The 17,481-nt window shown below is 32.3% G+C and overlaps 2 protein-coding genes across 3 annotated transcripts; both read right to left on the bottom strand.

The window, feature by feature from the left end:
* Window positions 1–9,086: 9,086 nt before the first annotated feature.
* On the bottom strand, window positions 9,087–11,398 carry LOC120161151 (DNA repair protein RAD51 homolog 3). Of its 2 annotated transcripts, none has more exons than XM_039171412.1 (9): window positions 11,258–11,398; window positions 10,922–11,020; window positions 10,663–10,785; window positions 10,487–10,520; window positions 10,332–10,402; window positions 10,012–10,232; window positions 9,753–9,884; window positions 9,499–9,565; window positions 9,087–9,347 (listed from the first exon to the last, which is right to left on the bottom strand). In XM_039171412.1, exons 1-9 carry the CDS (start codon window positions 11,367–11,369, stop codon window positions 9,172–9,174), a joined length of 1,035 nt encoding a protein of 344 aa, XP_039027343.1. In that variant the 5' UTR covers window positions 11,370–11,398; the 3' UTR covers window positions 9,087–9,171. The 2 variants fall into 2 exon arrangements, with proteins under 2 accessions (XP_039027343.1, XP_039027342.1); XM_039171411.1 differs by having other exon boundaries at window positions 10,012–10,238; window positions 11,258–11,397.
* A 610-nt stretch (window positions 11,399–12,008) lies between these two features.
* On the bottom strand, window positions 12,009–15,500 carry LOC120161186 (probable tRNA N6-adenosine threonylcarbamoyltransferase, mitochondrial). The gene is made up of 13 exons (XM_039171449.1): window positions 15,163–15,500; window positions 15,013–15,057; window positions 14,839–14,913; window positions 14,626–14,722; window positions 14,434–14,524; window positions 14,257–14,306; window positions 13,692–13,882; window positions 13,489–13,574; window positions 13,319–13,394; window positions 13,121–13,204; window positions 12,880–12,994; window positions 12,552–12,640; window positions 12,009–12,437 (listed from the first exon to the last, which is right to left on the bottom strand). The coding sequence occupies exons 1-13, from the start codon at window positions 15,454–15,456 to the stop codon at window positions 12,303–12,305; spliced, it is 1,428 nt and encodes a 475-aa protein (XP_039027380.1). The 5' UTR covers window positions 15,457–15,500; the 3' UTR covers window positions 12,009–12,302.
* Between the last annotated feature and the right edge of the window lie 1,981 nt (window positions 15,501–17,481).

The raw sequence follows: 17,481 nt of genomic DNA, 5'->3' as shown, positions 1-17,481 counted from the left end.
TTGAATTAAAACAAATATTTTAGTGAGAATCAGATTTTCGGTACGAGATTTGTGTTAAAAGCTATAACGAGGTAAATTTCGGTATTGAAATCGGATAATCGGAATTTCACGAAATTGTGAGGGATGCTAGATAAAGGTTGAAAATATTATTTCTATATTTTAGAAAAGTGAAATTTAACATGGATCAATGGAATTAAGGTCGATTTTTCATGTTAAGCCAAAACTTTGGAATTTGGTGACTAAATTGTAATTTTCAAAAATTGCAAGGACAAACATGAAAAATCATAATTAAGATATTTTCTGGATATGATGAGGTAAGGGATGATGTCATAGAGTGACAAATTTGTAATTATGAAGTTTTATTAATGGCAAAAATGGATTTCTAATTAATTTGAATAAAAAATTCAATTTTATTATAAATTATGCCATGTGTGTAACACCCTAACCCGTACCCGAATCGAATACGAGTCTGATGTGTCACTTTGACTCTTAAAGAAAAACCCCGGGAATTTAAAACTTTGTTTAAAACAAAATACGTTAATTTACATAAAAGAGACCCAAAATACAAACTTGATCAGAGTGCTCATAATTAACGACTTATTACATGCCAACACTCTATACACAACAAAATACCTACTTTGTCGATTACTTCTGATCTGATCTTCTAGTAATAATATGTCCTTGCTACTTCTATTCTTGCTCTTCTCGTTTCTTGGTACATACGTGTAAATCACTTACACGCTAAGTCATAGACTTAGTGAGACAATAAATAAACATGTAACAGTAGATTCATGAATATGCATTCTTACCATTTGATCATGATATTTCAATATGCATGTATATATTTCATATGACATATATAACCAAGTCATGCACACATGAAACTTACCTTTTTGCATCACTTTCACTTTAATTTATATTTCAATTGCCCATGTATATTATTGTTGAGAACAAAGGTATGTGAGTACATTAAGGTTGTGCACTAATGCTGTCACCACAGCTCGTATAAATTCCCTCATGGGCACCGAACATTTGTTCAGTATTAGTCCCTAAGGACTGTTATATATGTCCCGTAGGACCACTACGTCCCGAAGGACTACAACACCCTCGACTCTTGGCATGCCAACTATACATATAGCTCTCGTATCATATACTATGGGCATTTACGATGAATACATTTCTCATCACTTGTTCTTTCTTTTCTGTCACATACCACATGTATGTGTAACCATGTATTTCATATCATATCACATAGCTTATCTCATTTCACATTGGTCATGTCTCATAGCATATATCACATATGCATATAATCATGTATATCATATCATATATCTTATGTTTATGCTCTTATGTCTATGCATATCATATAACATATATAATAACTATACCCATTTCATGTATTCATGCACATATAAGAATCACAAATCAAATAACATTTTAGGAGTCACTTCTTACCATAGTAACTCCATCACTAGCTCATCGCAAGTCAATGTTCGTTCAATAATATAAGTACAATTAAAATTGCACTCACCTTAGCCTTATTGTTTGATTCGATCTTAATCCTTTGATTATTCCGGAACTTGTTTAGACTCAATATCTACATAAATATAACATTTCAAAACAACTATCAGAAGCCTAAACCTTAAACTTGATGTTAACAACTTAAACCAAATTAAAGAACCAAATTCCATTTTTCATTTAGGGGGGAATCGATACCCCCTGAACATACTGGAATTTTTCGTTCAAGAGGGGGGAATCGATACCCATTCATAGGGTATCAGTTCCCTCTACCCAGAAATTGTATTTTAAGCCCGAAAATCATCAATTCTTCATTCAATTCTTCTATTTTAAACCCCTACCATGTCATTAAACCTAACCACCATTACTTAAACCAATTTATATCCATGAAAACCATCCATAACCTCAAAATCTATCCCTCATATGTAAATCAAGAATCATACTCAAATTTCAATATGTTCTAAATATAATTCTAACACTTCATATTCCTTAATTAGCATGATGACAAATCAAACTTAACTTCAAATTCAACTTATCAACTATTTTCCATAATTTCATATAAAAACCAGTTTTCTTTAATTTCTTATAACTTCTTCATCTTTTGATTATAAGACAACTTAAGCTTTCCTTAAGCTTAGTTATCTTCTAATGATCAAAACCTAACTTTTAATTTAACAAATAACCAAAAAATCAGAAAACTCACCTCATGCTTCAAGCCTTACGTATGAAGAACAAAGAGCAGAAGATAACTCTGGAGAATTATCTCCTCTTCGACGTGTATCTCTCTAAATAGAGAGATGACAATATCTTTTAAGCTAAATTACCATACTATCCTTTTAATTCTTTCATATTCACCACTTAATCCAATGAAATATTCCTATTTAAATCAACAAATTCTAAATCTTTACAATAAAGTCACTAACCGTAGTTTGGGATGTTACAATGTGTTAATAATACTATTATGAGAATTATCAAGAAAGATTGGCACTTTCAGCTTCTTCTCCTCCAGGGACGAGAGTTCATATTCTAAAAGGTGAGAAGCTTTGTTTTTAATTTTGGTCTATTTTTACTGTAATTTTAAGTTAGGTTATTAACGAAAAATAAACTACATGAATTCTCTTTCATTTGGCATAAAAATCTTCATGTTTCATGCTCAAGTTGGTAAGATATTGAACGAAAGTGTATTTTTATGATTAAAGATCAATTCTTGATATTAGAAGTGTTGTAAGAATTGATGAAGAACCTAAGGATGCAAATTAATGAAGACAATTAGATTTTTGAATCTGGCAGTGAGTTTGAAAATTTACCATAAATTCTATAAAAATTATTTGGAGGTATTTTTTATATATTTCTTCTTATATCAATCTAGTTTTGTTTAAAACAAACGGGGTCAATTTCAAGGTGTATACAAAAAAATATGAATTTTTAACTGAGGAAATGTCAGGAAAACGGGCAGCAAGTTTGCACAAAACAGATTTTATTGGTCAACTTTGAAAATTCACCATAAATTGTACATAATGAGTTAGAAGGATTTCTTTATATGGATAGATTCTTATTAGAGTATAGTTTTCAACGGAAGAAACGAAATTAAATTCCAGTGTGTATATCAATACATAATATTGATTCTTTAAAGGTAGTGCAAGTTGTCTGAATATGAAAATTTTAGAATTTAAGTTGAAATGGATTAGAAGATGAAGAGTAGTGTTTAAATGTTGAGCATATTTTTGGGTGCTTAGAATTTAAGTTAAATGGCAAGAGACCATTTTGAATAAATTGGAAATGTTGAGAATAATTCTAAAAGAATTCATTTTAATGGTTAGATGGTGGAATTCCGAAAGGTTCCAAAACTTTGGGGACTTGTTTGCAAGTTCTTAAATGAAGAAGTATTATTTGAGTAAATTATTGAATGCTGGAAAATTTATTAGTATGTTGAATTTTGAATTAAATGTTGAGTTGAGGTTGAATTATAAATTTATAAAGTTAAGTGTTGAAAACCGAAAGTTTAGGAAAGTTTGGGTTGAAATTTATAATGTTTTGAATATTGAAGAATTGATTTGGGTATTTTATTCAAGTGCTGGAATTTTAGTAATTAATGTACAATTATTATAATGGTGAAGGACCATTATGAATTAAAGGAAAAGTTGAGTTGAATTCTAGAAAGAATTTAAAATATGTGGTTTGATTTTATAATTGGTAAAAGTTGAAGAATCATATTGGGAATAATTATTTATGGAATTGAATAAGTGTTTCGATAAATTTGAAGTTATAATGGAGTTATGAGTTTGGTTGATATCGATTTAGTTATCGATTTTATTTTATAGATTTTCAAATATTAAATGAGTTTATATTGGTACGATACTAATATGTAGTTCGAACAATTTTTGTGTTATAATTTGGTATTGTCAGACTACGTTAAATCTAGCAATTCGAGCGATTCGAAAGGAAAGGACAAAGCTCGTGACTAGGATTATTATATACAAGTTCTGTAGTGAGGCAAATGTGAGTGCAATTTATTTATTAAATTATTTTGATCGATGAATACTTGCGATAAATCAACCTCACCTTATTTATTTCAAATATATGAATTATGTTTTGCTTATGGAATTATATCCATAATATTTTTAATAAGTTTTATGAATGATTTTGGGTATGAACTGCCCATGTCACATTTTATGAAGGTAAATTAAATATATTTATGGTTCTGATATGATTTTATCAAATGATTACAAGATGAACTAAAAAGCCCACTGTATGTTATATGGAGAGTCATAGGTACAATTGGCATGCCATGAGGTGGAGTGATTATCTGTTCTGATTCCGATATACTGTGGTGTACCAGAGTGTACACTAGTATATATATTCTGATCTGAATGCACTTGGTGTGTATATTGTTATTTCCGATGTGATAGCACTGTGCGCTTATCTGTTCCGACTTTGATGATTTGAGATCTGTATTGCGCACACTCGTCTGACTCACGTATCTTATATTCTCTTAAAATATACTTTGGGCTATAAAAATGAAATAAGAAAGTTATGAAAAGTGTCTGACTACAAAGGATTATGAAATGATTATTCTGTCTAATCTGATTTATTATGATCTTGTGAAAATTATCATATGATTCTTTTCAGGTTTATGATAAAGTTCAACATGAGATAGCTGGTTTGAACATTCTGAAAAATTTAGTCTGTTTTATTTTAATGATTTTATATATTTCGATAATTTATTTATTTGTTCTCACCTTAACTATTATTGCCTCACTAAGTTATACTTAGCGCGTGATAATTTTCATGCGTAGGTTTTAGAAAGGATAATCACGATCAGTAAGGAGCTATCGGAGCATCTTTTGGAAAGACAAAAATATCATCAGTATCAGTAAGACATCTATGATGTTTCCTTTGACTTATAGTGGCATGTATAATTATGTCAGTGATTTCTATTTATCGTATTTATTTCTAATATTCTGTAATAGTAAACTAAAACTATTTTAGTTTATTTTTACTTAGTTTAGTTTTAGCAGTATATGCATTAAAAGAATATATTATGTTATTATGCTTTTAAAAGTTATCACGAAAAGAAATGGTTTAGCAAAATTACTGATTAACAAATGAATTTATTTTTATGTGACAAAGAAACAAATTATAGTTGAGATATATTTTAAAATAGATTTTAAAAGTTAGAATAAAAGTGTTTTCAAATGAATTTTTTTAGTAATTTCAGTTAAGTAAATATTTTTAAGTTGATGTGATATCTTTGACTCGTATAACCAGATGTATACGGGTTAGGGTGTTACATTAATGGTCATTGAACTTTTATAATTTATATTATAAATAATATATTTTAAATGATATTAAAAATATACTTTATAATTTATATTATAATTAATATATATTTATAAAATAAATTTACATATCACATTCAAGCTAAATAATGTTTTTTTAATCAAAATATAATAAATTTTTCATGTGACATGGGTGATTAGACATTACACTTTTTTTTTCCTCAAAGGACTCAAGTTCAAGATAGTAACTCCAAGTGAGATGAGTGTAGTTTACCCAAAAGTTTAAAATAGTGGGAGATTTGTAGGTAGGGATTTGAGAATTTCAACTTCCTCCATCTCACTCATCAATGCAATGATGCTAAACATCAACTTAAGACATCCAATTAATAACTTATAATTGATTTGTAACTCAAAAGTAAATGAATGATTGATATTATTTATTAAAGTCTCGAGTTTAAACACTATAAATGTAAGGGGTCTGAGCATTTAATGTTAAATGGTTGAGAGTTATTTTTGAACATATATTATTTTGTACTTACCCCAGATTGATCACACACAAAAAATATAATTCCAAATATTGAATATGGATCTTATTGGATACAAATATCAGAATTAGAGAATTCCAATCAAAATGTGATAGAAAGATGTGAAAATGAGGATTGAAGTCTACTTCGATGGGAAGGTAAGCAACAAGGCATTGTTGATGCAGTTCAGCGGTCTCTTGTAAATTGCTTGTGACTAAATTAATTAATAATAAAGCATTGAAAATATTTGTGTTACAGATAGAGCTATCACCGCCAAACAAACAAAGGGTGAAGCTTGAGAAAGAATATGCTGCTCAGTGATGTCGGAATCCATGTTGAATAAGGCCTCATCAGCCTGTAAAACAAGATACGCATAGGCACACAAACTTATCAATGGGGCTGTAATTCTCTTGGTTAAGTTTTGGTTCCATTAGGGGATGGGAATAAATTTTTTCATTAAATACGTTGGATATTTTAAAGTTCTAGTTTCATTCGATTGATTTATATTTTAAATTTAAATTTTAATCTTTTATATATAAAAAATCATATGCTAAAATCCAAACATAATTATATGTGTCAAATTTCAATATTTACAACCTAATAACTTATTTATAAAAGTAAAAAAAAAAAAAATTAATTCTTGTATACCGGTTCCTGGGCAGAGACCTCTCCTGTCCATGCTCAATAACTATCATGATAATAATTTAAATTTTCTATCACTGACAATGATTATAATTCTTAATGATATGCCTATGTAAATATAAAAAAAGGCAAATTAATTAATATGACATGTAAATAAACACATTATCACATAAACAATAAATTTTGGTAACATAATTATTATTTTTTATAAATGAAAAAACGGGAAAGAATGATAATATTTAACTTCAATTATAAGTAATTTTTCAATTATATAATATGATATTAAATTAAAAAATTATATAACATTTTTCATCTTGAACGCTTTTTCAAAACAATAACATAAGATCATCCTGAATCTTTATAACCCAATATTTAAATAATTTACTCATCATTAATCAACAAGAGATATGTGTCACAAATTAAACTTCTCCCTCTATATTTTTCTTGTTTAGTATTTCCAGGATTATTCTAGATATAAAATGTAGATTTTAGGATTAAATTAATCTCCACCGTTCATCGAAATGGTGGAAGATTATACAAAGAATACTTGGTCATTTGCCACAGCATCCATCTATTCAAACATTCAAAAGTCTAAGTGCACTTCGTAAAGCATTCTCCAAAATCAATAATTTTTTTGAAGTGTCCAGTATCAAAGTTTTCTTCTTTCTTATATAGAGTATGGTTGCTTTATTTTTTTAGGTAGTTTTGCTTACGCCAGATACATCTAAAGAGTTTAAACTCATTTAATCACACAAAAAAGTAAATGTACAAGTGCTGCACAAACAAGAAAAGAATAAGCCCTAAAAACTATAGGCGAAGACGAACGCATAAAAAATTATAAAATAATTTGCAATAACGTTATGTCTACTTTTTCTATTCCACATATACCCTGGCTGTCTCCCCCCAAGAGTTTAATACATATAAAAAATCATTTTGTCGTGTGTCATCTTTTTTAAATCACTAATCTGGATAGCATGCACTCATCTAATTTCAATCGGAAACTCTATCTAATCTGAATATATTTCCATGATCAAAAATAATAATTAAGTTAAAGTAATTAAATATATAATAATAATAATAATAATACACTAAATATATATGTTTTCTACCATGATAGAAACTTAGGCAAGAGTTTAATATATATGTTTTCCGGTCAACCATATGGGGCCTATGGAAAGGAAGAAACGAGGCAATGTTCAACAACAATGATAGAAACTTAAGACAATTTTCCCAATATAGCCATAACCTCGCCAGAGATACTAAGAAAACAATGGAAGCTTTCAGTAGTAAAATTATCAGACGATGCAAACAACTTAGGCAGTCGTGGGTGCTGAAAACGGCGATGGATCGTGCCTTACCAAGGTTGTGTGGCGATGAAGAAACTACAAACAACAAAGACCACAGTCGAACGACAACATCGACGACCTTGGTTTAACATGAATGGCGGCGAGACGAGGGAGGATGAAACGACGGTGCGAAATGGAGAGAGGAGTGAATCAACATATCACAATCTGGTTGGAAGAAAAAAATAATTGAATAAAATATATTAAATTATAAAAAATAATATTTAATCAAACAGTGACACATGTCAATATCTGATTAGGAGGATTAAATTTATTGAATTAAATTAAAATCATTATTAAATTGATAGAATATATAAGTATTAAAGATCAAATGACCAAGTTTCAACTGATTTGGTCTAATGGTGACAAATGAATAAAAAAAACAGGTATGCTGATAAAGATGAAAAGAAAGAAAAGAGAAAAATATAATTGAAAAATTCAGATTTAGTCCCTAGATTATTTAAAATTTTAGATTTATCTTAACTGAAATTTTAGATTTTTAAAATATTTATTATAAAATAACAAAAAATAAAGTTTGACCTTTGTTAAGATTTGTTAGCTACTTGAGTTTAAACCCCAACAAAATTTGTAATATTTTTTTCTTAAATAAAATGATATCATTTTAGGTCTTTTGAGAATTAAAATAGTTGTATTAAAATGTTGTCATTTTAGTAATTGTCATATCATCATCTCGTTAAGTCATTAATGATTGAGTGACATAATTAAATGTAAAAGTATATGTTAGTGCTAAAATTAAAAATTTGATCATATAAACGAGTCAACACTTAAAATTTGATAGTATTTAAAGTAGTTGTCTTTTTTTTTATTTCTTCATCATTGTTCACGGCTCTCTATCTGAATCATCAAAGGTTAGAATCCATTTATTCCCATCAACTTTGCTCAAACAGTCTCCATGACCGATTTCCCGCCGTTTTCAGTCCACTTCAAGCTCATCGCTACAACGGCGAAGGTCCCTCGTTGTCCCGATTGACAATAGATTGCGTCACCACAATGGACGGTCTTTTTTTCTTCTTTCCTTTGTGTGTATTTTTTTTAGAAAAATATATATTCAAATCTTAAAGACTAGAGAATTATTTGATTTTTACAGCTCAAAATTTAGTAAACGAGTACTATTTTCCGTTTTTGATTTTAATGGATTGAACCTAAAGGTTGAGTTCAGTAAAACAATAAGAATTATACAAGCATTAGAGAATTTATTCATTCTTTTAATTCAAAAGTTTGAAATAACAAAATAGTGTCCAAAACAGGACATTGGTGGAATATTTCACTATGAAGCACATTTCTAATTTTTTTCAAGCAAAGGCCCTCCTCGGTTTACGGCCTTTCTCTGGTTCCATCTATATCTTACATCATTTTGATCCGTTTACAGCTTGAGGACGAATTCCTAATCCCCCTACCTGTAACAGAATATGCTGCTGATGCTGATCGAAGAGAAGGTGACTTGTCGATATACGCAAACCTTTCATTCCCATTCCAATATAGAACGATCCGATTCGTGCAAGAATGGGACCAGCTATCACCTACTCAGCATGATTACACTACTTCAGTTGAGCATGTAACTACGGCAATTGTCAACCATACCACAAATACTTGTGTGACCATGTATCTATAACAGCAAAGAAACTACAAAAGTTTATGCGAGAGAAAATAGATGATTCGGCTTTATATTACCTAGTGCAAGAGCTAATTGAAAGGAGCCTTCTGTATGCTTAGTAGTCACCTGATTCAATAAAACAACCTGGAAAAAGTAGGAAAGTTTAAAAATAATAATAAGCATACAACCTATGGTGAAACGTCATGCACCGTCTAGTAAGCTTCAAAAACTGAAACAGTATGAATGATAAAATTTGCATCATGATTAGATATCTCAAACAACAATTCAAAGAAAATTAATAATTTGAAAATGAAAGAAAAACTATTCTCACCGCCAAGCTGAACTTCTTGGCCAGATTCATCAACTTCAAAGCCAGTCCACTAAGAACTCGAGTCCTAAGAGCCATGTCATCAAAATCTTGGCGGAAATGGAAGGTAACACTATCCACAACCACCACCTTCACCTGTGACAATATTGATATATCTATTTACAGATCTGAGCAGTTAATTAGCAGCAGTGTTTACCCAACAACTCATAGAAATGGCCTCAACAAAAAGGGAAACGACCCCGCATGATACTATTATACCTACATCTTTATGTTCATAAATGAACTTGTCTAAGTAATTGATCAGGGCAATTTGCTCCGTATAACTGCAAATCCGGAAATAAAATATGTTTTCCAGGATATCCTTCGGTTGCAATTTGTTTTTGCACTCTTGGAAATCCTTCCTTAAGAATCGGTTATATTCTGACATATCTTCTACGCAAGCCTCAGCAATTTGAAAAGCACGCTCCACCATAAAACTACCTTCCGTGTCTATGTATCATATAATCACATTGTCAGAATCAGCAACAAAAATCCAATGGCAAACAGTACAAAAAAAACTTGCAGTAGTTTTATGAAAGTTACCAATATATATTGCCTTCCCACCCAGGCCACCAAAATCATGCGGAATTTGAACATTAACAGCTATTTGAATCCTGTCAATATAGACGGAAATTACAGAAAAAATAAATCCGATGTAACATGCTAGCAAAACCTTGTTAACAAGCAACAACCCTTACCCCAGCTGTGTTTTACCGATGCCTGGGACTCCACCTATAAGAATCAAGATAAAGATAATATTTTCACTACCAAAGAATTTGTCAATTTATACTTGGAAACAGAATTAACAATTATCAACAGTGAAGATTATAGAATGAACAAACTAGCCTGCATAAGAAGAAAGAGTGAGACTAACCGATTTCAGTGACTTCTTTGCAATGTATTCCACCACCCAAGATGTTATCGAGATCTGCAGAGGATGTAGTAATATGCACTAGTGATTCCTCATCGTGGAGCATATCCCAGGCACTCTGTGCACCTGCAAACCACAGGAATGTGTCTGAAACCATAAGAACTTGAACTGGCAATATGGGCACAAACTAATGATATTTTCTCCTTTCCAACAATGGGGATTGTAGAAATGAAGAAATACTAATAAAGAAGTTTCGACGAACCCTCAACAACTGAAGAACTTGCATTAGAGGTTTCCGCTCCCCTACTTTGTGATGCAACCTTCAGAATCTCCATAGCTTCGGTTTCGGAAACTTTTAAATCTGTATAAAAAGAAAAACAGAGATAGAAACATGAAAATCTGCAGCAGCGGAAGACCGTAATTCACACAGAAAACAGCCTTTTGCCAGGTTCAAGTGTTGAAATGGAAGATAAATCGGGAAGTGGGTGAAATGTAAGAGCCCTTGGTGTTCTGGAAGTAATTCAAGTTCGTTGGGTATTAAAAACAAACAGTTGGTAGGTTTGCATAGCGAAGTAGGAGAAAGAAAGAGCTGCATAACCTCGAGCGAGGTCAGATGAAGAGATGGAAGAGATGGAAGAGAGGGAAGTATAGCCAGCTGAGATTAGCTTCCCTCTTTGCGATGCTGAGATTGGTAGCCTCAATACTTCCATCCCTAACTTTACTTGGGCGTAGCTTTCTTCTCTAAACTATTCATCCTGATCTATGTGGATTTATATAGGATTCGTTCCCGCAAAATTACTTCAACAATGTGTTGATTTTCTTTTTAATTTTATAGGGTGTAAGAAAAATTATTTCAATTAAAATATTTGGGAAAACGTTCAAATTTTTATTTATTTTCAAGAAGGCATTTGAGTCGTTCGATAATTTTGTTAATTCAGACGTCTTCTCAAGGTTTCATGGATGCATAATAACAGAAATGACTTCCGAAATTGTTATGTGGTACGAACAACTTCCATTGAGTACTATAATAGATAAAATTTCAACATATTATTCAAATTTTACCGATTCATTCCCATCAAAATATATAAAAAAAAAGTAAATCAAACTCAAAAATCCAACCTAATCTTATCGTAAGAAGTCACTAATCATTTACCAAAAACCAAGGCGAACAGACCGTTATATAATCCAAACTCAACCCAAAATTTATTTACTTTGACATTTCACATGTTTAAGCTCGACACAAGAAATATATCAAATTTCTTCGAACTCGGATAACTACAACAATTCACAAGAAAAAAACTTTTTAATAGAGATTTTAGTGAAGATTTTAATACATCTTCGATCGGATTAATTTTGGATTGGCTACTTGGTTTTTGTTTAGACCCTTGAAAAGAGCAATGTTTCTTCACTAACGAAAAGAAAATATAAATTTACCTTTTCCATCTCGTCTGTATACTACATCTTAATTGACGAAAGTAAAGGTTTTATAGAGACTATTGATGAATATGTTTGATGCCCATCTTCGTATTCAGACTTGATGCCACTGCAACAAGTAATCTCAATTACCCATCTCATAGTTATGCGAAGGATCATTGCGACGCTGAATTTAGAACCCTCCAAGAGCTCTGTATATGCATACTCTTTCATCGTTGTTGTTGATGTGAAGCGCGCACAAGAGATGTAAGTGACGGATGAACCCGAGCCCTTCTCAAATAGGGAGACTCACTCCTGCCTTCAGCATATTCCTCCCCTAATGGCCACCTTGGCCGCAAATCATACTGGTGCAACACAAACATGTCAAAATTCATGCTATTTCGACTTATTTCTGCCCATAACAACACAACTTATAGAGCAAATACAGTCATACAATTAATAATATATTTCCTGCATACCATGAAATCTTCTGGATCATTGGCAGGTGGAGGAGGATCGTATCTTCCAACACGGAAGTTCTCGATGCCAGTCCAAGCAACCATCACGCCTATTGTTTATGAAAATTATAGCATTAGTTGCCTACTTTTATTTAGAACATCCAGTTAATATCCCAAGGTTTAAATATTAGGTTTAGGCGTTTACTTAATACTCTAGAGCATTTGAACATTCTATATGTTTATCTTTCTATACATAAATTGAACAATACAGACAGAAACATAAACTATTGCCTGGTTTTTAAAAGTACTTGTATAGGGTTGAAAAAAACTTGTGACAAATGTAACTTACCATTGTCAGTGCAAAGGTTGGGAGGGGGGCATACAAGCTGCAGACTGTACTTGTTAACAACCTTATCCAATTGAGCCCTTATGTATAGATTTGATGCTACACCTCCGGATACTACCTGCAAGAAGAAAAATAGGAACAAGATCAGCATAAACCGTTACGCAGCAGATTAACTATAAAAGCATCCGGTACTAACAGGAGTAAATATGATTAACACACACAGAGATGATATAATTTACACCACCAGATGCTTTATGGAAGGTTCAATCTTCAATGCCCATTCAACTGCTCGTTCACACCGTTCTTCTAGATGCAACACTGCAACCCGCTGGAGTATAGATTTTAAGGGCTCGCTTATCAATAAATATGTTCTAAAATTATCGAATTAATGAAAAAATCTAGAATTAAGACTGATACAAAGACAAAAGGAAAAGGATGTAACCTGAAAAGAGGCAGCAATATCAGCTCGGGAGCATCTATCTTGGCTACTTGCACATGAAAGGGGAACCTTGGCATCACTACAACAAATGGGGTCAAGCAGAATTAACATGATAGATAAAAAGGGAAAGTGTCAATCATCAAGTATGATAAATATCAGTGTGGTCTACAAACATATTTCTGGATGCAATTGCTAGTTTCACTTGGGTCTTTAGACCAGCATAAGAGAAATTACAATCTTTATGCTGTTTCATTGGAATCTGAAAAGGGAAGAAATGCATTAGTGAAATTCAGAACAACTGCTCAACGAACAGGTCAACACCATACATGAAAAACAACCAAATCATCAAATATACACTCTAAAAGAAAAGACCTACAGAAAATCTAACTGATTCTGCGTCACCCTCCTGAGCAAGTTGCTCAACAGCTGGCCCACCACTCTTCCTCATATCAAGGCCCAGCCATTTTGCAGTCTTGTCAAAAGCCTCACCAATTGCATCGTCTATTGTGGTCCCAAGTTGAGTGTAATGACCAAGATCATGAGCAAGAACTAACAGATTGTGTCCACCTACAGGAAGCAAGTGAGCAATGACTGTAACCCACAAACAAGACTAGTTGGTGGCAAAACTAAAAATTTATGATTTTGCAATGTCATGGTATAATCATCAAATTTCTTAATCAGATAAAAACAGCAATTACAGAATTCCCTAATGTATGTGAATTGGAAAATTGTAGACGATAACTTTAATAACCCCGAATGACAAAGGATTTCAGAATAATATTTTGTAGTCCATGATGGTGTTAAAGTCATAAATGTGTATCCTATCATGTAAAGACAAGGGCACAAACATATCCCTGGCTCACTAACTAGCTTGCTAACAAGCAAAAATGTGTATGCAATGAGTGTAAGCAACATAAAACCAAAAAGTCAGAAACCCAAACCTGATATAAGTAGTGTAAGGAATGGAAACTGCAACTCCTTTTCTACCAGCCTAGATCAAGAATTAACAATGTCAGGTACTGATAAACAAATGGTACTTAAAAAGCACACCATTTTCTTGAAGAGCAACAACATATGGCTTATCTTCTCATGTCTATATATGGTCATTGTTTCAATACCTGGCTACTAGAGCATGAGCCTCCATGTGATGCACACTGATGATCGGTAGATTGAAGCTGCCAGCAACTCTCCTAGCTTTCTGCACACCAACTGTGCAGAAATTACATAAAAAATGTCAAAAAGGGAAAGGCAACTCAAGCCACAATTCGAAGCAATGATGAACAATAGAATTCAATTAAAAGAGTAATTACCACGAAGGCATAGACTTAAACCAGGTCCAATAGTGACAGCAACTGCAGATAATTCCTTTTCAGTCAAACCAGCTTTATCAAGTGTATCTTGCACAACCTGCATATGATAATCAATTTGTGATTTATTTTTGCATTTACATTTACACATTACATAAAAAACAAAAAAACAGATTAATATGATTTGTTAATAAATAGAACAAGGGTATATAATACCTGGTCAATGACCTGTGAATGTGCTTCTTCAGCCATTTTAGGAGCAACGCCTCCATATCGAGCTAGCAAATCTGCCTTCATGGGATCAATAGTTAAAGTGAAAAGAAAAAAAGACATTCACTTCACTGTCAGGAGAAAATAAAAAGTACTGAAAATGGAAAAAAAAATACATACCTGAGAAGACACAACTTGGCTGAGAATTTCGCCATTTCCTCTCACCTAACATTCACATTTTTTTTCAAAAGAACATAAATTCCCATTAAAAATGAAGAATACCCATAAAGGAAAACGAGACAGGAAAGCGGAAAAGTGAAGGGTACTTACGATAGCGGCTGCTGTGTCATCGCAACTGGTTTCGATGCCAAGAACAACCAAATCATCATCAAATGATTTGGACGAAACAGAAATTGTTGAAGTAGAGAAATGAGTTGCTGAAGAACTGAATGAATGAGGAAAATAAAGGAGAGGATAATTGAGGGGTCTTAAACGCTGTTGCTTGTGGAATTTTAGTAAATTAAGGGCTTTGAAAGTGAAGGAGGATAATATTGAGGATTTTGGGAATAAATTTAGGCGGGAAAATGTTGAAGGAAGCGTTAGCAGTGAAGACGAAGACACCATTTCAGAGCGGAAGAGGCCAAGAGGTATGAAGATTTGAAGAGGGAAAACAGAAAGACTAGTGTTTAGTCAGTAGAGAAGAGATTATGAATGAGTGATGCAACGAGCAAGTCGTCGTCTTTGTGCACATAAAACGACACCGTTCCTTATACATGTTGACCCAGATCTTTACTGAAAATAAAGCCCATTGGGCCTCAACTCCGTTTTCCATAAGACAAAACTCTTCGCACAAATTAATTAGATATTAACTCAATTAAAATAAATTTAATTTTTTTTAAAATTTAATAAATATTATAATGATGTTTTGTTTGTGTTATTATTTTATATAAATTTTCAATAAAATAATTATAATTTATAATTTAAATTAAATTAAATGTTTAAAATCGAACACAAAATTGATGAAGATTCGAATATATATGTTATATTTTCTCTTTAATGGGTGCTATTTATCCGATTGCCTTCGGCAGTGTGCCCCTGCGCCTGCACTTGCTGCATTCGGAGCCGACCAACTTGATGAGGAGGAGGATTGTAACATCTTCGATTATTTGAACTGATTTTTTTTTTGAGCTCGATAATGGAAATTTGCTTTGTCTAATAGAGGTTTGTGCTTATGAATTGGATTTAACTGATGAATGAGGGAACTATATTTGCTGCAAGATGATTTAAACTATTTTTTTTATAATCATCGGTATATATATTAAATACAACAACAACAAAACACAATTCCATATGCAATAGGATAAGGGGGAGGTAGGGTAGTAGGCTGCCCCCAACGCCAGGTTGAAAGTAGCTTCCGTGGAAGACCTCCGGCAGTCAGAAAATTAAAAATATAGATAACATGCAATGCATGTATAAATAAATACATAAATACATAGTTGAACAGTATTCATATGCAATCATTAATATCATATGCTTGTCTGTAATGGGAAGTAATCTCTGTAAATAAATCCCTGCGAAAAAATCTCTGCATATAGACAGAGATGATACACCCTATAGATGTGACCCACACTACTCGACTACCTTAGTCTTAAGTCTCCATATTTTCCTATCAGAGGTCATGTCCTCGGTAAGGGCTAAATCCATCAAATAAGATCTCAAGCAGTCTTCCCACTTCGGCCTTGATCGTCTTTTCCTTCTAGCACCGTCTACTGTAATCGACTCTACCCTCCTGACCGCATCCAACGATAGTCGCCTAAGGACATGCCCAAACCACCGTAGTATTCATTCCCTCAATTTTTCGGAAACAGTCACCACCCCCAAGGACATCCTAATAGCAGAGTTTGTTGTCATATCCCTCATAGTCCTACCACATGTCCATCGAAGCATTCTCATTTCTGCGGCCTCTATCCTCCTTACGTGATCCTTCTTGATTGCCCAACATTCTGATCCATACAACAGCGATGGTCTTATTGTCATTCTATAAAATTTTCCCTTAAGTTTTAGAGGCACCTTGTCACACAAAACTCCAGTAGCAACCCTCCACTTTAGCCATCCCGCCTTTATACGGTGTGTAACGTCATCATCTACACCCTCATATTTATGTATCACAAACCCTAGGTACTTGAAACAATCCTTTGAGGGGAGAACGTGTCCTTCTATGCATACTTCTACATCTTCATCGTTTTGGTCCCCATTGAAGTTTGAACATAAATACTTTGTTTTTTCAATATTGATCCTTAGACCTTTTTTCTTTCAAAACAGTCTTCCAGGTAGCCAGTCTATTATTCAACTCAGAAGTGATATATTAAATATCTCAACCCAATTTACTCTATTCACAAGTGTAAAAATTCAAATATCTGATTTTACTTAACGATCTAGTATTTTCTCCAACTAGACCAATAATTTTAACTGATTGCAACTATCGTTATCTTACCATCTTTCCGAAAACAATTTAATATATTTATTGCTATTTCTTTCCGATTTTAAATGTTGTTATAGTAATTAGTAAGGATAGATTAAAGAAGACTGACATGATGTTTTTTTTATTTCAAATTTTTATAATTTATTTTTTATTTTTAATAAATAATA

The sequence above is a fragment of the Hibiscus syriacus genome, unplaced genomic scaffold (assembly GCF_006381635.1).
Source record: "Hibiscus syriacus cultivar Baekdansim isolate YM2019G1 unplaced genomic scaffold, ASM638163v2 tig00111398_pilon, whole genome shotgun sequence".
NCBI classification, from domain to species: domain Eukaryota; kingdom Viridiplantae; phylum Streptophyta; class Magnoliopsida; order Malvales; family Malvaceae; genus Hibiscus; species Hibiscus syriacus.
The sequence above is the reverse complement of the archived record's forward strand: the minus strand, read 5'-3'. Positions and strand labels throughout refer to the sequence as shown.